The sequence below is a fragment of the Entelurus aequoreus genome, linkage group LG03, assembly GCF_033978785.1.
Source record: "Entelurus aequoreus isolate RoL-2023_Sb linkage group LG03, RoL_Eaeq_v1.1, whole genome shotgun sequence".
NCBI lineage: Eukaryota > Metazoa > Chordata > Actinopteri > Syngnathiformes > Syngnathidae > Entelurus > Entelurus aequoreus.
In genome coordinates this window covers 16,829,134-16,855,345 of record NC_084733.1, presented here as the reverse complement: position 1 = coordinate 16,855,345, position 26,212 = coordinate 16,829,134, and the positions used below count along the sequence as shown (strand labels likewise).

The window sequence follows — 26,212 nt, the reverse complement described above, 5'->3', positions numbered from 1 at the left end:
AGTGAAACAGAGGCGGAGGTGTCCTGCCACAGTCAGTAACAAATAAACAGAAAACAGTAGTGGTCAAATACAAATAAGGCAACAAGAGAAGTATCCTACACTTCTCTTTTGTAAAGTAAATCTGAACAGCCTATATGGGCATCTACATCAACTATATGATTTGCCTGAGAAGCTGGACAGGACAATTTTTTTTTTTTTTTTAAATGTATTTGTGGCGGACGTAATTCTTTCATGACGGGCCGCCACAAATAAATGAATGTGTGGGAAACACTGGTAGTTGGTATTTAACAATGGTACTCTCTACACTGGGAATCATGGCCTGTTCAAGTACACGGATGTTTGTTCTCATATCTTGCCACTTAATATTCATCATCTGGCGTAGACGTCGCTGTTTGAAACCTTTCAAGTGCTGTGAAATGTATTTGATATGCTGTCCATGCCTCTGAACTGTATAGCAAAGTTGTTATAACAATTGCTCGGAACACTTTGATTTTTGTATCTAGTCTGTCATGATTTTGGAACACTCGAGTCTTAAGCTTTCCAAAGGCTGCAGCAGCTTGCCTGATTCTGTGATTGACTTCTGCATCAATTATTAGCATTTGAAGACATTATACTACCAAGGTGTGTGACGCTTTCTATATTTTCAAGAGCCACTTCTTCTGTATTTATTGCTGGTGGTTGCAGGATGACGTCCTTGGGCGATGGTTGGTAGAGTACTTGTGTTTTATTTGCATTTATTTTAAGTCCAAGTTGTGTGTATGCATAGTTAAATGCATCCAGTATTACTTGCAAATCTTCTGCACTCTGGGCTGTTATTGCATTATCTACACGGCATATTGAAATTCTACCACTGTGGACCATGAAACTTTTGTTCTGGCTTGCAGCTTCCTCAGGTTGAACAGTTTTCTATCTAGCCGAACTGCAATTTGAAATAGCTCAGCTGGTATTCGTGAATATGCAATGTGGATCACAACAGAGATAAAGACGGAGAACAGTGTCAGGCATCCCTGTTTTACTCCAGTTTTTACTTCATAAGGAGCAGAATCATGGCCATTCCCAAGTACTGTAGCTGTCATATTGTCATGCATCAATCGGACTATACTGATTAATTTTGGAGGACATCCTGATCTTGCCAGTTCTTCCCAAAGTAGTTCCCTGGAGACAGTGTCAAATGCTTTTGTGAGGTCAATAAACGCCATATAGAGGGGTTTATTTTTTTCAATGAGTTTTCTTGTCTCACCGATAATATCATGTCAGTTGTTCCTCTGTTTGGTCTAAAGCCTTATTGAGATTCTGGGAGTATGTCCTCAGCAATGGTCTGAAGTCTTGTGTTGAGGATTCCTGACAGGACCTTACTGGCAGTACTGAGTAGTGATATGCCTCTGTAATTGCCACATTCTGCTCTATCACCCTTTCTTTTGTATATCTTCACAATGTTGCCATTCTTTAGCTCTAGTGGTATTTCGTGGTTAGTGGAGCTCCCCCTGGTGTTGTGGTTATGGCGGTCATTTACGTTAAGGAAGTAGTTTGACATGTACTTCGGTATCAGGGAGGTGTAGTGGATTTTATAGACTAGGCTCAGTGCAAGTTGTTTAACTCTGTCCTCCACTTTAAACCAGCCCACTTTAGAGAAGTGGGTAGGAGTGAGGTGGGATCTGCGGTGGAAGTCTAGAGGTAATCTGACTAGCTTGTTCTAAGATGTTTGGAGTTTAGATTTGAGTGTTTTGGAGGTGCTAGGGTACCAGGAGGTGCATGCGTAATCGAAAAAGGGTTGAACGAGAGTTCCCGCCAGAATCCTCAAGGTGCTTTTGTTGACCAGAGAGGATATGCTGAATTGGGATGGTGATCTCTCATAGTATCTCATTTACGAACGCACAACGGTTCACAAACGCTCTTGACGTGCAGGGGTAAATGTGTTGGAACATACTGTAAATGAATGTTTGAGATGGACAAACACTTTTCTAACCTACAGCTATGGACGATAAGGAAGGCTTTTATGGTGTTTCTTTTTGCAATTATGATTAATTATTAAAAGTATTAGTTAATTAAAACAGTACAGTAATTTGACAATAAGCTCTAAGTATTTGCTCTGACTGGCATCTAATGTCTACTTTTAAGTCTGCGCGGTATAAAACGAGTAAAACATCAATAGAATTTGTTTTACAATTCTTTTTAAAATTCTGTGCTTTTTGAGGAACAGTTAAGACTTTGACTACAAATGTATAAAAATCACAGTTTCAATGTTTAAAAAAAAAAAAATCCTGAAATCATGGCAACTTTCATCGCAAAAAAAAAAATGCTGCAAATTCAGGAATTTTAAGCTGCAACAATCACAAAGAAAGCTCGCAAAATGGAAAATGTAGGTCTTGTATGAACATGTATAACAGAGCCAGTGTTTTTTAATAGCGGTAAAGCAGCTCAAAGTTGATAGGTTCAGTGTCCTTTTGGGGCGGCGTGGCGTAGTGGGTAGAGCAACCGTGCCAGAAACCTGAGGGTTGCAGGTTCGCTCCCCGCCTCTTACCATCTAAAAAAAATCGCTGCCGTTGTGTCCTTGGGCAGGACACATTAATACACCCTTTGCCCCCGGTGCCGCTCACACCGGTGAAATGAATGATGAATGATAGGTGGTGGTCAGATGGGCCGTAGGCGCAAATTGCAGCCACGCTTCCGTCAGTCTACCCCAGGGCAGCTGTGGCTACGAATGTAGCTTACCACCACCAGGTGTGAATGATTGATGGGTTCAGAAAAACATGTAAAGCGACTTTGGGTACTTAGAAAAGCGCTATATAAATCCCAGGTATTATTCTTATTATTATAAACAACAACACAGCAAGTGTAACACACATGATTTTCACACCAAATGATACTTTGAAACAGTTTAGCTCTCTGTAAAGTTAATACTAATAATAATTTAAAAAATACATCAAGTTTCCTACCAGCAAAGCCGTTAATGCTAATGTTCTTTGACCTGGTGGTTATTTGCTTTGTAGACCACGCACACGGCGACTATAGGAGATTCTGCGGTTATTTGAGCCGTCGACAACTGGAACGTTTAAGGTAAGCCTAATAAATAAATGAACTAAAGTTGCATGTAGTGTTTACTGCACATAATCTTTCCTGCAACTCCCCGATGTTGTTCATGCTGCAGTCAGTGACTGCGGCCGTGGCGACCCGGTGGTGAGACATCAGCTATGGCGCACTTTGACACGGAGTACCAGCGCCTGGAGGCGTCGTACAGCGACTCTCCCCCCGGAGAGGAGAATCCCCTGATGCACGTTCCAGAGGGAGCTAAATGTACGACACACACAGACACATTCTTTATACAAATTTGTAGCCAGATTCCTAACCTTTAGTTACTCTTTTGCAGCTCAGTGGCACCATATCGAAAACCTGGACCTGTTTTTTCAAAGAATATCCTTTTGAATATTCATAATTTGAAATTCCTGTTTCCCTTCGATGGACCGCATCTCCCCCAGTACCAGCAGCACTCATACCACCACAGACATGACGCTGCACCACCACGCTTGATTGTGATCGTGGCACAATTATCTTGCTATATATCGACGGCAAAGAGTGTGTTGACTCATTTTCAGTGGGTTGTTAAAGTTAAAGTTAAAGTTAAAGTACCAATGATTGTCACACACACACTAGGTGTGGTGAAATTTGTCCTCTGTAAATAGAGATGTCCGATAATATCGGACTGATGATATTATCGGCCGATAAATGCTTCAAAATGTAATATCGGAAATTATCGGTATCTGTTTCAAAAAGTAAAATTTATGACTTTTTAAAACGCCGCTGCACGGAGTGGTACACGGACGTAGGGAGAAGTACAGAGCGCCAATAAACCTTAAAGGCACTGCCTTTGCGTGCCGGCCCAATCACATAATATCTACGGCTTTTCACACACACAAGTGAATGCAAGGCATACTTGATCAACAGCCATACAGGTCACACTAAAGGTTAAAGTGTAAACAACTTTAACACTGTTACAAAAATGCGCCACACTGTGAACCCACACCAAACAAGAATGACAAACACATCTCGGGAGAACATCCGCACCGTAACACAACATAAACACAACAGAACAAATACCCAGAACCTCTTGCAGCACTAACTCTTCCGGGACGCTACAATATACACCCCCGCTACCACACACCCTCCACCCCGCCCACCTCAACCTTCTCATGCTCTCTCAGGGAGAGCATGTCCCAAATTCCAAGCTGCTGTTTTGAGGCATGTTAAAAAAAATAATGCACTTTGTGACTTCAATAATAAATATGGCAGTGCCATGTTGGCATTTTTTTTTCCATAACTTGAGTTGATTTATTTTGGCAAACCTTGTTACATTGTTTAATGCCTCCAGCGGGGCATCACAACAAAATTAGGCATAATAATGTGTTAACTCCACGACTGTATATATCGGTATCGGTTGATAACAGAATCGGTAATTAAGAGTTGGACAATATCGGAATATCAGATATCTGCAAAAAAGCCATTATCGGACATCTCTAGGTGTAAATTTATACTGTTATACAAGCTGTACACTGACTACTCTAAAGTGTACCTGGGAGCTCAGTTGGCAGAATTTTATTGTAAAATTTACGATGGTTTTTACAGCATACTATACATGGAGAAATGTACCACTATTTTTTCATGGTAAAGTCTACGGTTGTTAGTTATTTTTAAAGGCTTATTACTGTAAATGGAAAATTAGTACCGGTTTTCTTTTACGGTAAAATTCTGGTGACTGATCTAGCAGTTTTTGTCACCGTGAAATTTATTGTCATTTTTTACAGTGCGCAATTTGAAGGATGACTTGCTTTGTAATACAAGCAGATATTTGCAGATATTTTTACTGTCAAAATGGAATGAACAAAACATTTAGTAAGTAAAGATAAAGTTATTTATTGACCCATATTATTTCCAGGCTTTCACGGGTCGTATGAAATGATGGTCCGGCCCCCCCAGCCTTGACTTTGACACCTGTGGTATTTTCCATTTGGGAATATTTACTGTAATAAAATATACTGGGCTTTAAAATCTGGGATTTGTGTCTTCTCAATGAACCGCAGCTCCCACGGTAACAGCAGCACTCATGCCGCCCCTGACTTGTAACCAAGACACCGTAATCTTTCTACATACTTGTGTTTCCAGCTATCTACACAATATTGGCTGTGTTTTGACTCTTTCAGTGGGTTGTAAATACTGCTATACAAGCAGTACACTGGCTACTCTAAAGTATGTGAGAGTATGAGGGAATACTGTGTATTTTATATCATGATGACTACAGACAAATTCCTTAACATTCATCACATTTATAACCTGCATCAGAAGAATGGATTCACTTGTATGCTGCTGGGAGAGATCTTCGAGCTTGTGTACGGATCCCTGTTAATGTCTTTTTTTTCGGGGGCAGGATTCTTTGTAGAGCTTGGCGTCTTTTCTAATAGCATTTGACGGGTTTTTGTGCAGCCAGTTGCTGTTTGTGGTGGGCTTCACTGTCTTCCTGGCCAACTGCGTGGACTACGACATCCTCTTCGCCAACAAGTTTGTGAATCACACGGATTCGTCGAAAGTCACGTTGCCCGACGCCTTTGTACCGGTGGACGTCTGCAGTGCACGGTGGGGATCATTTTATTCTATGGCGCTGACCATCTACTGACTGGATGCCTTCTTCACAAGATTGGGTTTAGAAACAATATTTATCATAGACTTCTCTTTACTCCAAAATATAGTCAACAGAGGCCTCATGCAACTAGAGCTGCGTGGGCCTCCTGCTATAACAGATGTACGTTCAAATCCAGATGTATTAAAGTGTGTGCAGGCACAAAGCCAAGCACATTCTTTTTTACATCGCAATCAGCTTGAAATAGGTCCCACAGACCACGGCCCCTTATAAATATGCAAATCCTATAGAAAGTAGCCATGTGCTTGAGTTCGGCAAGTCTAACTCATCCTCATTATCTCATGAAATGGCTCGGGAATCTCAGGAATCTATTTACTAGCAAACTTTGTGAGTCTTTTTGTGTCATAAATCAGAGATGTATGATAATCGCTTCAATATAAAGTCAACTTATATTCCATTATACTCGTCAGGCTTGTCACTGACAGTTGGGTGATGTTTTGAATTTTCCTCAGTGTTCGCGTTTTATTTCCTGTCAGCGCTCTTATTTTGGTTCCAGTTCCTGCACGATTGCCAATCAGGCTACTAATTATACCTGCCTCTTTTTTATCGTGGTGTGATTTATGAAAAAGAAGAAAAGCAAAGCAAAAATTAAAAACAAAATGGTTGTGTCAAGAAGAAAGTGAAGAAAAAGATAGATGTGCCTGGCTAAATCGACACATGGAAATTAGTGCTGCACCCCGTTTGAAAGAAATAATTGCTATTACATGTAAAGCTTTAGAAGAGGCGGGTGACTCTGATTACCCCCCTGTATAAATATAAATTGTAGGGGTGTGGTAAAAAATCGATTCGAATTCGAATCGCGATTCTCACGTTGTGGGATTCAGAATCGATTGTCATTATTTATTTTATTTATTTTTTTAATTAATCAATCCAACAAAACAATACACAGCAATACCATAACAATGCAATCCAATTCCAAAACCAAACCCGACCCAGCAACACTCAGAACTGCAATAAACACAGCAATTGAGAGGAGACACAAACACAACACAGAACAAACCAAAAGTAGTGAAACAAAAATGAATATTATCAACAACAGTATCAATGTTAGTTACAATTTCAACATAGCAGTGATTAAAAATCCCTCATTGACATTATCATTAGACATTTATAAAAAAAAAAGAACAATAGTAGCTTACACTTGCATCGCATCTCATAAGCTTGACAACACACTGTGTCCAATATTTTCACAAAGATAAAATAAGTAATATTTTTGGTTCATTTAATAGTTAAAACACATTTACATTATTGCAATCAGTTGATAAAACATTGTCCTTTACAATTATAAAAGCTTTTTACAAAAATCTACTACTCTGCTTGCATGTCAGCAGACTGGGGTAGATCCTGCTGAAATCCTATGTATTGAATGAATAGAGAATCCTTTTGAATCGGGAAAAAATTGTTTTTGAATCGAGAATCGTGTTGAATTGAAAAAAAAAATCAATTTTGAATCGAATTGTGACCCCAAGAATCGATATTGAATCGAATCGTGGGACACCCAAAGATTCACAGCCCTAATAATTTGTTAAACTTATAGCAAAATGGGTTTATACAGTATCCTGTTTAGAGTATTAGAGTTTGATGTGAAAATTATGTAATATGGATAGGTAATACAGTTACATTTCCAGTACATGGTCAAGAAACTAGAGTAGATAGAAGGAGACAGGCCGATACACTATGCCAACACAAGTCTGTCACTGCGCGCCTTTATTCAAGATGTTCAGTGCACCTGGACAGTGATTTTTTAACTATGTGACTGTAGATTCCTAATGAAGCCTTAGCTTGACGCTCTACTTTCTCCTGCTCCGCTTGCTGCGGCAACCACATACAAAACTCCAGACGCTCCTCTTCGTTTCGTATCATGTACTTGTGAACTTAATCATTCAAAAACGTAAAACAATAATGACGTGGGAACAAATGAATGGCAAAATGAAGCGAGTTTGTTACAGTAAGAAATAGTTAGAAAAAGTAAGAATAAGGTCAAAAAACTGTGTGGCTCGATTCCCCCATACCTGACTGCCATTACCCATAATACCTTGTGTCCAAACCATATTACCATACAGATCCTTCCCCCATATATGCAATTAAACTGTTACGTAATCTTCACTGTATTAAAGCAGTATTAAATAGTACGTCATCAAATTATTCAGACAAATATAATAATTACAAATAAAGTGTACCTTATAAATATTCTAAGCATGCAAAATATATATTTTCGTATTATGCAAATAAAGTAAATAGTCCCATTTTGGCTGAATAAACATAAAGCACCTTCCATAAAATGTAAATTAACTTAAACATAATTTAGGCTCCTACAGTGACTATTGAAAAAAAAAAAAAATTATATATTGTAGTGTTTATCAATTAATTCCACTGATTTTTGGGGGGACAATTAATGTCACACTGTGAGCTTATGTATTTCTCTCTCTGACAGAATCCGAGACAATGCGTTCGTCATCTTTGTGTTGATTATCTCTGGGGTGTTTTGGCTACACCGCCTGGTGAAGTTCATCTACAATGTCTGCTGCTTCTGGGAGATCCGATCTTTCTACATCAACGCCCTCAAAATGACAATGGTGATACCAGCCATCCTTGTAATGTTGGGTTATTACCACCGCCATAAAGTTATGTAATCTTTGCCACTGGTTTGTCAGTTAGTTAGTTAGTTAGTTGTGTCCCAAATGGAATGTCCGATATAAGATAAGGAACAGCTGATTCAATTTTGGGCCAGATCCGGATCATTTCTGCTACATGATCTTATGTTTGTGTGTGTGTATGCCAGTGGCTCACCAAAAGATAGCGTAGACAGAGAAGAGTGGTCTCTCCTTTTCTTTCATTCCGCTATTGATTGCTCAAAAAGTTACGGGTGGATTTTCATCCACCTTTAAAGAAATGTCTGAAATGGGACAAGCAGTAAGTTAATGTATTTTGGGGCTCATCCAGATCATTTCTACTATGTTACCTTACGTTTAATGTACAAGCCTCAACTTGTGTGTGTGTTTGCTTGTGGCCCACCTCCACCCACAGAGACAGAGACAGTGGATGACTCACAAGTTTGTTTACTTCGTTTTTTTCATGCTAGTATAGAAGATAGCTTACAATGTTATGGGTTGATTTTTATCTAACTTTGAGGAAATGTCAAGAAATGGGATAAGAAACAAGTGATTACATTTTGGGGATGATCCAGATCACCGTCTGGATTCATGACTTTTTCACTATTGAAAGATCAGGCCTGGCAAGTGCTTTTCTCGTTGAGTTTTTTTGTGTTTAACTTGTGTGTGTGTGTGTGTGTGTGTGTGTGTGTGTGTGTGTGTGTGTGTGTGTGTGTGTGTGTGTGTGTGTGTGTGTGTGTGTGTGTGTGTGTTTTTTTATCCAGTCGGAGCTGCCCTATGTAACATGGCAGGAGGTCCAGGCCAGGATAGTGGAGATCCAGAAGGAACACCAGATCTGCATCCATAAAAAAGAGCTGACGGAGCTGGACATTTACCACCGCATTCTCCGCTTTAAAAATTACATGGTTGTTACACACCTGAGCCGTTTTAAAAAAAATCTGATCCAGCTCTATCTAACCTCGAAACGCACTTTACTCTTGTCTGCAGGTTGCCATGGTGAATAAATCGCTCCTTCCCGTCCGCTTTCAACTTCCTGTACTCGGAGACAGTGTGTTCTTCACCCGGGGCCTCAAGTATAACTTCGAGCTCATCTTCTTTTGGGGACCAGGTGTGTGTTTCCTGCATCCTCACTGGATTTCTTTCATGTAGGAGTGCATTTTTCTTTAAAGGCCTACTGAAATGAAATGTTTTTATTCAAACGGGGATAGCAGATCCATTCTATGTGTCATACTTGATCATTTCGCAATATTGCCATATTTTTGCTGAAAGGATTTAGTATAGAACGACGACGATAAAGTTCGCAACTTTTGGTCGCTGATAAAAAAAAAGCCTTGCCCCTACCGGAAGTAGCGTGACGACACCGGAGGAAGGACTGCTCATATTTTCCTATTCTTTACACCAGCAGCGAGAGAGATTTGGACCGAGAAAGCGACGATTACCCCATTAATTTGAGCGAGGATGAAAGATTCGTGGATGAGGAACGTGAAAGTGAAGGACTAGCGTGCAGTGCAGAACGTATCTTTTTTCGCTCTGACCGTAACTTAGGTACAAGGGTTCATTGGATTCCACACTCTCTCCTTTTTCTATTGTGGATCACGGATTTGTATTTTAAACCACCTCGGATACTATATCCTCTTGAAAATGAGAGTCGAGAACGCGAAATGGACATTCACAGTGACTTTTATCTCCACGACAATACATCAGTGAAGCTCTTTAGCTACTGAGCTAACGTGATAGCATCGGGCTTTACTGCATATAGAAACAAAACAAATAAGTCCCTGACTGGAAGGATAGACAGAAGATCAACAATACTACCAAACTCTGGACATGTAAATAAACGGTTAATGCTTTCCAGCTTGGCGAAGCTTAATAATGCTGTTGCTAACAACGCCATTGAAGCTAACTTAGCTACGGAACCTCGACAGAGCTATGCTAAAAACATTAGCTCTGCACCTACGCCAGCTCTCATCTGCTCATCACGACCCGTGCTCACCTGCGTTCCAGCGATCGACGGTACGACAAAGGACTTCACCCGATCACCGATGCAGTTGCTGGCCCGGAGACGGAGGAAGTCAAGGTGAGGTCGTTCGGCTAGCGCGTCTGCTATCCTCAAAGTGCTCCTGGTTGTGTTGCTGCAGCCAGCCGCTAATACACCGATCGCACCTACAGCTTTCTTCTTTGCAGTCTCCATTGTTCATTAAACAAATTGCAAAAGATTCACCAACACAGATGTCCAAAATACTGTGGAATTTTGAAATGAAAACAGAGCTTTTTGTATTGGATTCAATGGGCTCCGAATACTTCCGCTTCCACTGTTGACGTCACGCCCAAACGTCATCATATCGAAACTTTTTCAGCTGGAAGTTTGCCGGGAAATTTAAAATTGCACTTTATAAGTTAACCCGGCCATATTGGCATGTGTTGCAATGTTAAGATTTCATCATTGATATATAAACTATTAGACTGCGTGGTCGGTAGTAGTGGGTTTCAGTAAGCCTTTAATATGGCCAACAAGAAGTGCATGATTTATGATAGGGCTGGGCAATGTGGCCTACAGATCATAAATAACTAGAAAAGCGCTCGGGAAAGGCCCTACCAGTAAAAAAAATCTGAGGTCACCCCCCAAAGTTTAATCACATTTCTAACATTTCCTGAACATTTAATCAAAATGTGCCAATACATTTTTGAGCCATCTATAGCGGAATATAAAAACCCAGAATGAAGCCTCTGGTCTGTCATCCAATGTCTTTGTCTCTGTGGGTGGCAGCAGGGACGCTCGCATACAAAAGCATACACACACACACACACTGAAGTTGAGGCTCATAACGTATATGTAAAGTAAAGTGGTTTTTAGACATTTCCTGAAAGTTTGATGAAAATTGCCAATTTCGTAACAATTCTTGAAAGTTTGATGAAAATCACCTGTAACTTTTTGAGCTATCCGTAGCGGATTGAAAGAAACAGAGTGAAGCCTATTGTCAGTCATTCACTATTTGGGATGTCCGATAATATCGGCCGACAAATGCTTTAAAAAGTAATATCGGAAATTATCGGTATCGGTTTCAAGATTATAGGTATCTGTTTCCAAAAGTAAAATTTGTGACTTCCTAAAACGCCGCTGTGTACACGAACGCAGGAAGTGGTACAGAGCGCCAATTAATCCTTGAAGGCGCTGCCTTTGCGTACTGGCCCAGTCACATACTGTATACGGCTTGACACACGCACTAGCGAATGCAAGCATACTTGATCAACAGCCATACAGGTCACACTGAGGGTGGCCGTATAAACAACTTTAACACTGTTACAAATATGCGCCACACTGTGAACCCACACCAAACAAGAATGACAAACACATTTCGGGAGAACATCCGCACCGTAAAACAACATAGACACAACAGAACAAATACCCAGAACCCCGTGCAGATGCTTGTTTTCATTCAGAAAAATCTACCTCTCACACGTGATGACAAGGAGAAAAAGAATTAGCCCACTCTTTGAGCTTCATCTGTTGCACAAATAGACTAATAGTCAGGACTGAGTGAAGCTGTTTTATTTATGTTTTGTGCCTTTTTTCCCCATGCACTTTAAAGGATGGCTGTCTTTTCTACTAGTCTAGACTGAAGCAGTTTTATTAATGTTCATGCACTTTAAAGAATGGCTGTGTTATCTACTAGTCTAGACTGAAGCAGTTTTTTATTTTTGTGCCTTTCTTGTTTTTATTTGCACATTTTTGTTACTCATACGAATATGTTAAGAACAGGGCAAATTGAGCCCAGTTTATAGTATACTCTGGACTGAAGCTGTGTGCCTTCATTGTTTTTGTAGCTGTTGTTTTGAGGCATGTTTAAAAAAAATAAAAAATGCACTTTGTGAAAGTCAAAGTTAACAGTGTTTCCCATAGTTGTAGTGGGTATCAGGATTATTTCAGGGAGAGCATGTCCCACATTCCAAGCTGCTGTTTTGAGGCATGTTAAAAAAATAATGCACTTTGTGACTTCAATAATAAATATGGCAGTGCCATGTTGGCACTTTTTTCCATAACTTGAGTTGATTTATTTTGGAAAACCTTGTTACATTGTTTAATGCATCCAGCGGGGCATCACAACAAAATTAGGCATAATAATGTGTTAATTCCACGACTATATATATCGGTATCGGTTGATATCAGTATCGGTAATTAAGAGTTGGACAATATCAGATATCGGCAAAAAAGCCATTATCGGACATCCCTATTCACTATCTTTGTCTCTGCAGGGATGCTAGCATACACACACTGTAACATAAATGTAAAATACCATTGTAATAAAAATGATCCGGATCAGGCCCAAAATCAGTTGTTTCTCATCCCATTTCTAAAATGTCCTAAAAGATTCATAAAAATACACACTTTTTGATTTTTTTGCTAACTAACAAAAGGTGGTAATAAACCTCAACTAGTAAAACTCAAGTTTTGCCTTTATTGATCATAAATAGGAATTCGTCCTGCAGCTGATTGTTTAGGAAAAACACTTTGTAGTCTAAAGAAGTCAGACTTGTTGACATCAACATTTGTTACTTTTCCAGGTTCTCTGTTTGAGAACGAGTGGAGCCTAAAGTCTGAGTATAAAAGAGGAGGGAACCGCCTAGAGCTGGCCGACAGGCTGGCGTCACGCATCCTGTGGATTGGTGTGGCCAACCTCCTCTTGTGTCCCGTCATCCTGGTGTGGCAGATCCTCTATGCTTTCTTCAGCTACACGGAGGTATCACATGTCAACTCATTTGTCCGTCTATTTGGTAAAGGTAAAAATACCTTGTCATTGTGTTTGTTAAGGTGATCAAGCGAGAGCCTGGTTCTCTCGGGGCCAGATGCTGGTCTTTGTACGGCCGATGCTACCTGCGCCACTTTAATGAGCTGGACCACGAGCTCATGTCTCGGCTGAGCAAAGGCTACAAGGTCAGTGAGGTCCACATCTAACTAGCTTAGCTGCTTTTGTATTACTGATGAGAGGCAAAAACGCAAACAAATTGTAAATGACTCAAGCACAGTGGTGGACTGGTTCTGTGGCTGTATGAGTGCTGCGGTTCATTAAAGGGGAAATGCGCTTTTTTGGAATTTTGCCTTTTGTTTCAATCATTATGAGAGACAAGAAGACAAAATGTTTTTTTGGTTTTTTTCGCTTTCTAACTTGTAAAAATTGGCTCGTTCTAGGTTGCTAGAAATTCAGCTAATTGGAGCAAACCATTCTACCTCTAAATCACTTTAAAAATTCATTCAAAAAACGTTAACAATACTTCATTTACGTTCTGTATCCCGTATAATAACCAAGCTGTAGCGACATTGTTATTGTAAGAGCGAACACTGAGGAACTCTTTTTTTTTTAGCGTAGTAACAAATTGGCATGGTTCGGTATTAACCGTAAAAGCGAGCTACGGCAAGATATAAGCTAGATTCTATGTCAAACACAAAACGCGTTTGAGTTAGTAATGCACAACACAATGCGATAAGACACCAATCTGTACTGATTGAAAAACATGAACAATCATATTACAGTATCTGTAAAGTATTAGCCTACATTTCATGTTTATTTGTACACAGCTGAGCTAGCCAGACAGCGTATGTACTGTAGTTGTACTAACACACTTGACCTTCTGCATGTATCATTAACGATAGTAAGTGTGACTCACTCGATGGACAGTTGTTCGTCTGGTCCAGCTGGCCGGGGACGTTGCATTTGGGTAAGCAATCCATTTATGTCGAAATAGCTTGTCTCCAAGTTCCACATTTATAGCATCGTCGCTTTCACCTCACTCTACCAGCTTCCGTCTGCTCCAACGTCTCACCCTTATCTTCATGCTTGCTTCTATGGGGACGGCGTGGCGCAGTTGGGAGAGTGGCTGTGCCAGCAGTCTGAGGGTTCCTGGTTCAATCTCCACCTTCTACCAACCTTGTTGGTAGAAATGTGTGTATGAATGGGTGAATGGTGAATTAGTGTCAAAGTGCTTTGAGTACCTTGAAGGTAGAAAAGCGCTATACAAGTATAATCCATTTTACCATTTTTTTTTCTATAAACAGTAGTTCATCCTCAGTACATTTACCTTAAAGATGAGGCTAAACATAATAAGTATAAGAATATTTGATAAGTATACTAAACTAATCAAGTTTAGTATACTTGATAATAATGATTTCAGGCAAAACTGGACAATCATGCATTACATACTATACATTACCTTTTGCACTATATTAATTTATATTATAATGTGTAGTCAACTTTGTACCTTTTTATGTCATTGCCTGAAATAAATAAATTAATGGGAAAAAAAAAGAAAATGAATGAAATGATACTTAAGATACTAAGAACAAAAACAGTTTATTCGTCTCAATAATGGTGATTAATAACTTATCATGGGAGCGGCTCTACACAATGTATGGACATCCATGGTTGGCTGTTAGCCGCCTGTCAGACGGGGTACCACAAATAGGTACAGTGTCAGCCAGGGGGGAAAGGCATAAATCGGCAATTGCCAATCACATAGTTTTTCACAAATACCCGCCAATGCTGATCGGTCCCCAGTGCTCGCACTAAATATTCACACCAACTGCACTATTTGGCATTTGTATCACCAGCTATTTGTAGTCCTTTTCAGTGCACAGTAAATCTAAACTGTTGCAGAACACGGACTATTCTGAAAGTATATCCAGTAGGGGTGTGGGAAAAAATCGATTCGAATTCGAATCGCGATTCTCACGTTGTGCGATTCAGAATCGATTCTCATTTTTAAAAAATCTATTTTTATTTAATTTTTTTTTTCATTTAAAAAAAAAAAAAAAATAATAATATTTTTTTAATTAATCAATCCAACAAAACAATACACAGCAATACCATAACAATGCAATCCAATTACAAAACCAAACACGACCCAGCAACACTCAGAACTGCAATAAACAGAGCAATTGAGAGGAGACACAAACACGACACAGAACAAACCAAAAGTAGTGAAACAAAAATGAATATTATCAACAACAGTATCAATATTAGTTACAATTTCAACATAGCAGTGATTAAAAATCCCTCATTGACATTATCATTAGACATTTATAAAAATAAAAATAAATGAACAATAGTGTCACAGTGGCTTACACTTGCATCGCATCTCATAAGCTTGACAACACACTGTGTCCAATATTTTCACAAAGATAAAATAAGTCATATTTTTGGTTCATTTAATAGTTAAAACAAATTTACATTATTGCAATCAGTTGATAAAACATTGTCCTTTACAATTATAAAAGCTTTTTACAAAAATCTACTACTCTGCTTGCATGTCAGCAGACTGGGGTAGATCCTGCTGAAATCCTATGTATTGAATGAATAGAGAATCGTTTTGAATTGGGAAAATATCGTTTTTGAATCCAGAATCGCGTTGAATCGAAAAAAATCGATTTTGAATCGAATCGTGACCCCAAGATTCGATATTGAATCGAATCGTGGGACACCCAAAGATTCGCAGCCCTAATATCCAGGTGTATTTCCTGTAATACTGTCCCTTGAGAAGATATATGTAATAAAACCTTGAAGGGTGTACTCGTGTGAGATTCTCTTTATAATTATTCTGTCCTTTTCTTTGTCGTTTGCAGGCGGCCTCCAAGTACATGAACTGCTTCCTCTCTCCCCTGCTAACTGTGGTGGCCAAGAATGTCGCCTTTTTCGCCGGGTCCCTTCTGGCAGTCCTGATCGCGTTGACCATCTACGACGAGGACGTGCTCGCGGTCGAACATGTCCTCTCCTCGATTACGCTGCTGGGAGTGTGTATCACCGTCTGCAGGTAGGAGGTTGTGCCCTTCAGCAAATTGATTGCTTTTGGCCTCATATGAGATGTTCCTCTCGGTCTCCTCAGGTCATTTATTCCGGATAAACACATGGTGTTTTGTCCAGAGCAGCTGTTGCGCATCATCCTGGCTCATATACACTACATGCCTGACCACTGGCAGGGCAGTGCCCACCGATATGAGACCCGGGACCAGTTCTCCCAGCTCTTCCAGTACAAAGCAGTGAGTATGAATACCCAACTGGACAAATGGACATTGTCACCATATGAAAACAAGTCCTGTGTTTTTTCTTCGTAGGTGTTCATACTGGAGGAGCTTTTGAGTCCGGTGGTGACGCCCATCATCCTCATCTTTTTTTTGAGGAGGAAGTCACTAGAGATCATCGATTTTTTTAGGAACTTCACCGTAGAGGTGGTGGGAGTGGGAGACACGTGTTCTTTTGCCCAGATGGACATCAGGCAACATGGCCATCCTGCGGTAAGTTGACACCTTCATATTTACACATATTGTGTTTGCATTCAAACATTTACCTTTATTATGATAAGAATGCTCTGTTTGATTGATGTGAGGGCCAACATTTGTATTTCCTTTGTAAATGTTGACTAATTTCACACTTATTCATACGTTTGAAGTGTTTTTTCTCCCATACTGTATTTTCCGGACTACGAAGGCACCGGTATATAAGGCACATTAACAACATTTTTCAAGAAAAATTATTTTTCCATATATTTCCATGGTGAGTGCTATTGACAGTGTAACATTATCAAAACAATAAGCCGCACAGTACTACAAGCCGCAGATATATACATTGTGAAATAAGTTATTCACACATAAATATTTTGTAAATGTTTTTTTTAATTTTTGAGGAGGAAGTCACTAGAGATCATCGATTTTTTTAGGAACTTCACCATAGAGGTGGTGGGAGTGGGAGATACGTGTTCTTTTGCCCAGATGGACATCAGGCAACATACCTTAATTGTTTCCAAACGGTGCCTGTAACATGGCAGTAAAACGGTTGATCAAACAAAACAGAAGTCATCGTCATGGATCCACTAGCTGCGGAAGCTAGCTCTCCAATCAGAGACTTTGATTGATTGATTGATTGAAACTTTTATTAGTAGATTGCACAGTACAGTACATATTCCGTACAATTGACCACTAAATGGTAACACCCGAGTAAGTTTTTCAACTTGTTTAAGTCGGGGTCCACGTTAATCAATTCATGGTAGACAGATTCAATAACTCCACTGTGACGTCCTGGTAAATTTACGAAACTAAAACAATACAAAAAGAATGCTATTGTAAGTTAGTAGTACTTACACAGACGCTCGTAAATGTGTTAGCATATTAGCTAATGCTTACGATGCTAGCTTCATTACATTACGATAGCACGTACAAATATGCATGAAAACACTCCTACAGTCATCACACATGGGACGGTTTAGTAAATATTGATTGTTTAGTTATATTGTAAAACTTACAAACGATGCTTGGACTGATTAATGAAAAATACTTTCGAGTAGAAACGCAGAAAGACGGTTTTACTTCCAGTTCAAAAACAGGCATTAAAACTGGAAGTACATTTTCAACCTGCAACAGCTGCATTAAGCGAACTCGTCTAAAAGATTGTGCCTCAGCCCAAACAATAACACACATTTTCAGTGTCTCTGCTGGAGTTTAACGAAAGCTATTTTAGAAGCCGCAGGTTTCAAAGCGTAGAAAAAAAGTACAGAAAATGTCAGGTGGCATACTTTATGGTCGTCTATGACCTTTCATTTCTAGTTATTTTTTCGTAAAGGCAGATTTTATGATGCAACTCTTAGGGCTGGACAATGTGGCCTAAAATTGAAATCTAAAAAACCCCAAAAAATCTATTCATCATTTTTTTTATTCTCTTTAAAAAATAACAACTATATATAATATCAAATTCATAACCAATTTTGCTGTTATTTTAAACTACAAAGGTAACTTGTATTCTCCTCCTTGAACAAAAGTGCCAGTTGTTCTTTTGTTTTAAAAACTAAATGTTGTAGTTTTAAAGGAGACAGACTCACAACGACAGGGGTACCTGATGAAGTGTCATTTTGACACTATTTTCCACATTCACCCATTCACACACACATTCATACACTGATGGCGGGAGCTGCCATGCAAGGCCCTAACCATGACCTGTCAGGAGCAAGGGTGAAGTGTCTTGCTCATTGACACCACGGACGTGACTAGGACGACGGAAGCTGGGGATCGAACCAAGAACCCTCAAGTTGCTGGCACGGCCGCTCTACAAACCGAGCCGCGCCATCCTTAGATAGAAACGCATTACAACAGAAAGTAACCAGACATAAACAGTAAATTAACAAGTAGACAAAATTATACAATTGGAAATGATGCAATATGTTAGCGCATACTCCAGCAGCAAATTAGGAGCCTTTGTAACTTGTTTGGAAATGGTTCTAAATATCGTTTATATGCCAAATAATATATTGTTATATAAGTATATCGTTATAACGGGAGGCTGCAATGTATATCACGATACAGATTTTAGGCCATATTGCCCATCCCTCTGCACCAACACATGCCAATATTGCCAATGGACCAATGTTTTAGTGGTGCAAGATAAATATCAGACAGATATGAGGAATTAGGACTTTATAAAGATAATTCTGATAATATTAGAAAATAGCTCCAATTAATGAAAAAAATGCTCCAATGATGTGAGATTACCCGCACTGGAGTAGGGTGAGCGAATCAAGCGCTCCTTTTATACTACCTCTTAGGAGTTTGTAAACTTCCCCTGAGCTCACTGTTAACAAACATGGCTTTGATCGTGCAGGACTTTTTTCACAGTTTCAGAGGAAGTCATTTTGTGTGCTGTTTTCACCAAAAGTGCAAAAGACCAGGGAAAAAAAACAACCATAACTTATCAGCCACATGAAACGCCAGCATCGCTGTGTTTTGAAAACCTAAGAAGATGCTTGCACTGCTAAAGAAGCTGCCGCCAAAAAAGGTACGCACATGTAAATTAAAAACATGTTGGCCTTGAAGCAGGAAGTTTAGAAGCAGGAAGTTATCAGTACAGGTATGGGCTTAAAGGCACAAAATATTGTGCATCACTACAACTTGTCATAGGAACAACCCCTTTGGTGCACAAATTTAATATAGATAAGCGGTCAACCAGATTTGTCGGGCACTTTTTAGTCATTAGAAGAATGCAGTGGACTAAGACTTGGTGAAATGCTTGACATCAACAGGACCAACTTAAATAGGTTCAGTTGTAATGTGGTTGTGTGAATATGCGCACACTGACGGCGGTATCCCGCTTTACTGTGTTCTGTATTAAAGGCACAGATGGATAAATGCCAGATAAAAGAGTATGTAAAAATATGAAATAGGCTTGTAAACATGAAGGAGTGCATAGCTGTAAGATGTGCGTCTTTTCATTCACAGTGGATGTCAGCGGGGAAGACGGAGGCATCCATTTACCAGCAGGCGGAAGACGGCAAGACAGAGTTGTCTCTAATGCACTTTGCCATCACTAACCCCCAATGGCAGCCTCCCAGAGAGACCACGCACTTCATCAGCCTGCTGAAGGAAAGAGTTCAGCGAGAGGCCACCACAGCTCCTTCAGACTCTCATCATGTCTCTTTCTACGAATCTGAAGTACTGTGACGCACTCAAGTATGGCCATGTTGATATAGCGCCACTAATTTAGATTTTCTTCTTTTTTGCTTTGTAGCCGAGGAGCCTGGTTGCGAATCTCCTGGGGGCGCCGTCCACCTTGGCATCCGTTCATTTTGGCGGGGACAGTTTATTGGGCAGTCCTGCAGCAGCAGCAGCAGCAGCATTAGCCGGCACTGATGGGGCGTCTGCCTTGCGTTCTCTTTCCCCCGTCAGCAGCATTTTTCACCTCAGGGGCAGCACGAGTGCAGCCTATAGGACCCCTGGACACACCTCCGCCATGAGCAGGACAATGGCGGGCTCCGGGTAGGAACATTCTCTATTAGAACAAGAGCTCATTTTGCTAAATTACACTCTAATTGATGCCATACCACAATTAGTCGCTGGGTGTTGTTGCTATTTAATACATTTACATGTGGCCCACAGCATGATTTGTAGTGGTCGACATCATTCAGAACAGCCATGGTATCTGTAAATCTGGCGTTTATGGTGGCATTTCAAAGGAAATTTTCTCCAGAGGCAAATTTTTCCATCAGAAACAATGTAAACATCCATGTTCGGATGAACGTTGTTATATGATAATGGTGTTACTAGCACTGCTATTTTTAGTAGTAAAGAATACCGTATTTTTCTGACTTTAAGCCACTCCGAAGTATAAGTCGCACCGGCCGAAAATTCATAATAAAGAGGGAAAAAAACATATATAAGTCGCACTGGAGTATAAGTCGCATTTTTTGGGGAAATTTATTTGATAAAACCCAACACCAAGAATAGACATTTGAAAGGCAATTTAAAATAAATAAAGAATAGTGAACAACAGGCTGAATAAGTGTACGTTATATGAGGCATAAATAACCAACTGAGAACGTGCCTGGTATGTTAACGTAACATATTATGGTAAGAGTCATTCAAATAACTATAACATAAAGAACATGCTATACGTTTACCAAACAATCTGTCACTCCTAATCGCTAAATCCCATGAAATCTTATACGTCTAGTCCCTTACGTGAATGAGCTAAATAATATTATTTGATATTTTACGTTAATGTGTTAATAATTTCACACATAAGTCGCACCCCCGGCCAAACTATGAAAAAAAAACTGCGACTTATAGTCCGAAAAATACGGTATATAGTGTTGATGTAGCAAGCTACTTTTTCCATGTAGCTTGTAGTGAAGCTTGCTACAATTCTGTGTGGATAGCTATTAAAGTTAATTAATGTACTCGCTTACGTTAAGACTGTCTGTGCAGTTGAGTAAATAAACCAACCATTTTTGCTTGAGAAAATATGCCACTTCTGTTGTTTCCTCTTTGTTTATCAAACGCCCATCTTTTCATCTATTTTTCCATTCCTAAAAGGACGGATGCTCGAACGCTGAGTTCAGGCAGCAGTGCGTGGGAGGGTCAGCTCACCAGTTTGGTCCTATCCGAGTACGCCTCCACGGATATGAGCATACATGCACTTTACATACACGAGGTAGGTGGAAAATGTCCACGTGTTGTCTTGATCTCTTATCTGTTTTCATGCTTTCCTCCCACAGCTGCACAAGCAGCGGTCGCGCGGCGAGCTCTCTCGTCACACATGGCATAGGCAGGAGAGCGACGAGAGCAGCGACAGCGTCCCGGACGAGGTCAAGAGCGTGCCCAGCTCACGCTACAAAAACTTCCCTCGCTCGCACACCTTCCCCACATCAGTACCCAGTCCCACTGCAGTCATCCCTTCTTCAGTCTCTGACGGCAGTGCCTCCGCGGGTCAGGAGGGGGCTTCATCCCAACAGAGAAACCAGCGCCGATACAGCGGTAACTAGAGAGTAGACCTTCATCAAGCCGACTGTATTTGTCAGAACATAGGCTGCACCGTATTATAAGGCGCACCAAATGAGTCATATTATAATTTTTTATTCGACATTTAAACCACTTCCTTGTGGTCTACATAACATGTAATGGTGGTTCTTTGGTTTCCTCAGGATGCGTCGTTTTGTGGACGGTCTTATTTACATGGCTCCACTTCAACAGCGTCTTCTCTCCGTCATCTTTGTTATACCGGTTGTTTTTAGCGCTTCCATAGCGAGTCTACTGACAGATATAAGTTAGAACTAGAGATGTCCGATAATGGCTTTTTTGCCGATATTCCAATATTGTCGCAAATCTTAATTACCGATACCGATATACACAGTCGTGGAATTAACACATTATTAGGCCTAATTTTGTTGTGATGCCCCGCTGGATGCATTAAACAATGTAACAAGGTTTTCCAAAATAAATCAACTCAAGTTATGGAAAAAAAATGCCAACATGGCACTGCCATATTTATTATTGAAGTCACAAAGTGCATTATTTTTTTTTAACATGCCTCAAAACAGCAGCTTGGAATTTGGGACATGCTCTCCCTGAGAGAGCATGAGGAGGTTGAGGGGGGGGTGTATATTGTAGCGTCCCGGAAGAGTTAGTGCTGCAAGGGGTTCTGGGTATTTGTTCTGTGTGTTTATGTTGTGTTACGGTGCGGATGTTCTCCCGAAATGTGTTTTGTCATTCTTGTTTGGTGTGGGTTCACAGTGTGGCGCATATTTGTAACAGTGTTAAAGTTGTTTATACGGTCACCCTCAGTGTGACCTGTATGGCTGTTGACCAAGTATGCTTGCATTCACATGTGTGTGTGAAAAACCGTAGATATTATGTGATTGGGCCGGCACGCAAAGGCAGTGCCTTTAAGGTTTATTGGCGCTCTTTACTTCTCCCTACGTCCGTGTACACAGCGGCGTTTTAAAAAGTCATACATTTTACTTTTTGAAACCGATACCGATCATTTGGAAACCGATACCGATAATTTCCGATATTACATTTTAAAGCATTTATCAGCCGATAATATCGGCAGTCCGATATCGGACATCTTTAGTTAGAACAGTACGCTACTTTATATTAAAAAATGTCAACAGCGGAGGATGAATGCCCCACAAAAAGAGGATAGAGAAAAAGAAGGAGCTTAATGGCTACGGCGCGGACGCGTGCAAATTTTCGGGACTGAAATAGACCCCAAATACACATCAGCAGGTACCAATAGGTAAGAAAAGTTGGTTTCGCTTAATAGGGCAAAACAAAACACTAGATATGTCTCCTCATTGGTGCCATTTTGGAGTCCTTAATAATACCCGTATGTGGAAGCACAGTACGTCTGACTACGGAAGCCGTTATGCTCCGCGTTCCATCAAGCAGTACGGGCTTCATAGCTTACCAAAGTTGTACTAAAACATTTTGACAGATTTTTGAGCGCCGTGTGTAATGTTCTACATTCTCAATGAAACATCAAAGTTTTGGTGTTGCTTGCTTACGGGTACTTGCTAGCGTCATTTATTGAACAGGCGTCAACCTGCAGTCCACATTAATCTCTAAGGGGGGGCTGCCATCTACTAGTCACACTCATTACACCGTGTACCAAAAAAAATTGCTTCGAGGTTGGTAAGCACAACCAGTATTTTTACATATATATGCCGCACCGAGTTATAAGACGATTTTTAAGAAAATTAAAGGATTTTAAGTGCCCCTTATAGTTCAAATAATTAAAAAAAAATTTTACTTTTGTCATTAGAAAGAATGCAGTAATGACAAATTGATTATAAAAACACTAGGAAATCAAAATACAGTAGAAAATATGGAGAAGCTGATGATGGTGTGTTTGACAAACTGGAAGGAGATATGGTCGAAGTTTGCTCTCCAAGGTAAATGTTGTACATTATTATTACATTACTCCATAAAACTACTGTAGGTGTAGTGCACTCTATTGTATTGTGTTTCATACAATATTAAAATGTATTTAAAGAAAATCTTCAAAATGAAAGATATAAAAAAAAAATCATTTTTACAGTACATTCAAATCTATTTCTAAGAAATTAAGGTACCGGTACTATCATTGGTACTATCATTGTCATTATGTCACTTTTATAAAATCAATTCAAGCAAATTATTCATAATTTAACATTGGTACTAGGGATGTCCGATAATGGCTTTTTGCCGATATTCCGATATTGTCCAACTCTTTAATTACCGATACCGATATCAACCGATAACGATATATACAGTCGTGGAATTAACACATTATTATGCCTAATTTGGACAACCAGGTATGGTGAAAATAAGGTCCTTTTAAAAAAAATGTAAAAAATAAAATAAGATGAATAAATTAAAAATATTTTCTTGAATAAAAAAGAAAGTAAAACAATATAAAAACAGTTACATAGAAACTAGTAGTTAATGAAAATTAGTAAAATTAACTGTTAAAGTTTAGTACTATTAGTGGACCAGCAGCACGCACAATCATGTGTGCTTACGGACTGTATCCCTTGCAGACTGTATTGATATATATTGATATATAATGTAGGAACCAGAATACTAATAACAGAAAGAAACAACCCTTTTGTGTGAATGAGTGTAAATGGGGGAGGGAGGTTTTTTGGGTTGGTGCACTAATTGTAAGTGTATCTTGTGTTTTTTATGTTGATTTAATAAAAAATAAAAAAATTAAATAAATAAAAAACGATACCGATAATTTCCGATATTACATTTTAAAGCATTTATCGGACATCTCTAATTAGTACATTTATAAAGTGCCCAGGGATGAGGTGGCGACTTGTCCAGCGTGTACCTGGACAAGTCTTCCGCCCGAATGCAGCTGAGATAGGCTCCAGCACCCCCCGCGACCCCGAAAGGGACAAGCGGTATAAAATGGATGGATGGATGGACATTTATAAAGTACATTATGTATTGTGTTATGTTGAGAACGGCTGAGAATTGAGGTGATAATAATCAAAGGTGAAGGCAGAATTTTTACACCTGCAATGGAAATGTGAGACATTTTTAAATGATTCTATGTTGTTTTTTACGGAAGATATCTTAGGGGGAAAGGCGGTGACAAGGTCAGCCCGTGTGCCGATGGGCGGGTGGGCTGAGGAGTATCAATCGGCAGCACCGCGTCGCCACGAGTCACTACCGGAGGAGAGCTCTGAGGATGAGTTGCCGCCGCACATACACAAGGTCGTATTATGTGCGGAATTTACACCAAAAAAACGAGCATACACTGGAAATAAACTGATTTTTTTTTTTCAGGTTTGTTAGCCAAGCCTTGGGGAAGCATCGTCATTCTTATCTGGATCGTTCTCCTGGGTTCTGACTCAAAGAAGATTTACGTCTACAATTAAGTAAACAAAATGTTAGTTAATTTAAGTTATCGTGTGGGACTTTAATGAATGAAACAGACACAAGTTGAAATTGTTCTCTATAAAAGTTTTTGTTGCCCAGTATGTGGAAAGATATCACACAAATATAATGTGCTGGGTCTTCAGCTTGCAGGTTTGTGTATAAATTGAACAGAAATCAAGTTGCACTTAAGGTGGGTATTAGAAATCTATTGTGTCTGTAAAAAAACATGATTTTTTTTGCAGCTGTAATCCTAAACAAACGCGTCTTCAGCACAGGTGCATGACTATCACGCATTTTTCTAACTGAGGTGTATAATTCACTGGCTCTACACAGACCATCGCGTCATAACAATAGCATAGCAGCGTTACTTGTTGGTTTTTTACGTTTGTCAAGAGGGAAAAAAAACAATGATGCACTTTAATGACTTACTGCAGAGGCTGTAACTTTAGCTTAGATGTATTGCATGTGTTTTATGCTGATGATTTCAGATGAAGTCACTTGAAAAGGGATGTGTGCCATAATGTTCATGAATGACATGTTTACAGTTTGACTATCTGGCGGCGGGTCTCGGCAGGGTGTAGTGGTGAAGAGTTAGCGTACGAAATGTGTTCATAGTTTGTGTAAAATACAATTTTGTACAGACGTTAATTAAACGGGAGGAAACTTAAGTGTGTGTCTTGAGTTTTGTTAATGCTAACAAATTTATCAGTTGCAATAGGTTGCCCAATGGCGATGGTCTGTATGTAACAGGCAATTGTCTCTGCGAGTCCATCCTTGCTATGCCTAGGCTTTCCTCATCTTTCCTAAGCCTATCACCGGGTTGAGTCCATCTTCTGCACTGCCAAAAGTCAGTGTTTAAAAACAAGGAAAAGAAAATACAAAAATTAGGGGTATTTTATTTGAACTAAGCAAAATTATCTGCCAATAGAACAAGAACATTTGGCTTGTCAAGACTTCCCAAAACAAGTAAATTTAGCTAACCTCAATGAACCCAAAAATACCTTAGAATAAGTATATTATTACTAATAAAAAGTGCACTTTTCTTGGTAGAAAAAAAAGACTTTTTTGCTCAATATGTTAAAAAATATTCTTTAATTAAGCAAATGCTAGTGCCATTATATTGACATAATGATATGCGCTCTGCAGCATGATTTTTTTTTTCATGCTTGAAGTAAGAAATTATTACTTTAAAAAAGTAGTTTTATACTTGTGAGTGTTATTGACACAGCTTTG

At 39.5% G+C, this 26,212-nt stretch overlaps 1 protein-coding gene across 1 annotated transcript in view; it reads left to right on the top strand.

The window, feature by feature from the left end:
* The window catches only part of atg9a (ATG9 autophagy related 9 homolog A (S. cerevisiae)), a 30,567-nt gene extending 4,590 nt beyond the window's left edge, over positions 1 to 25,977 (top strand). Inside the window, exons 3-21 of the mRNA XM_062041384.1 lie at positions 2,991 to 3,057; positions 3,149 to 3,294; positions 3,368 to 3,413; positions 5,319 to 5,381; positions 5,476 to 5,625; positions 8,124 to 8,265; positions 9,066 to 9,206; positions 9,289 to 9,409; positions 12,865 to 13,040; positions 13,112 to 13,234; positions 15,917 to 16,104; positions 16,177 to 16,330; positions 16,406 to 16,585; positions 19,553 to 19,765; positions 19,842 to 20,089; positions 21,146 to 21,263; positions 21,328 to 21,586; positions 24,669 to 24,814; positions 24,887 to 25,977. Of these exons, the coding sequence (XP_061897368.1) occupies positions 3,192 to 3,294; positions 3,368 to 3,413; positions 5,319 to 5,381; positions 5,476 to 5,625; positions 8,124 to 8,265; positions 9,066 to 9,206; positions 9,289 to 9,409; positions 12,865 to 13,040; positions 13,112 to 13,234; positions 15,917 to 16,104; positions 16,177 to 16,330; positions 16,406 to 16,585; positions 19,553 to 19,765; positions 19,842 to 20,089; positions 21,146 to 21,263; positions 21,328 to 21,586; positions 24,669 to 24,814; positions 24,887 to 24,895 (2,580 nt within the window). The 5' untranslated portion in view covers positions 2,991 to 3,057; positions 3,149 to 3,191 and the 3' untranslated portion in view covers positions 24,896 to 25,977. The remainder of the gene's footprint in view (positions 1 to 2,990; positions 3,058 to 3,148; positions 3,295 to 3,367; positions 3,414 to 5,318; positions 5,382 to 5,475; positions 5,626 to 8,123; positions 8,266 to 9,065; positions 9,207 to 9,288; positions 9,410 to 12,864; positions 13,041 to 13,111; positions 13,235 to 15,916; positions 16,105 to 16,176; positions 16,331 to 16,405; positions 16,586 to 19,552; positions 19,766 to 19,841; positions 20,090 to 21,145; positions 21,264 to 21,327; positions 21,587 to 24,668; positions 24,815 to 24,886) is intronic.
* The last annotated feature ends 235 nt before the right edge of the window (positions 25,978 to 26,212 follow it).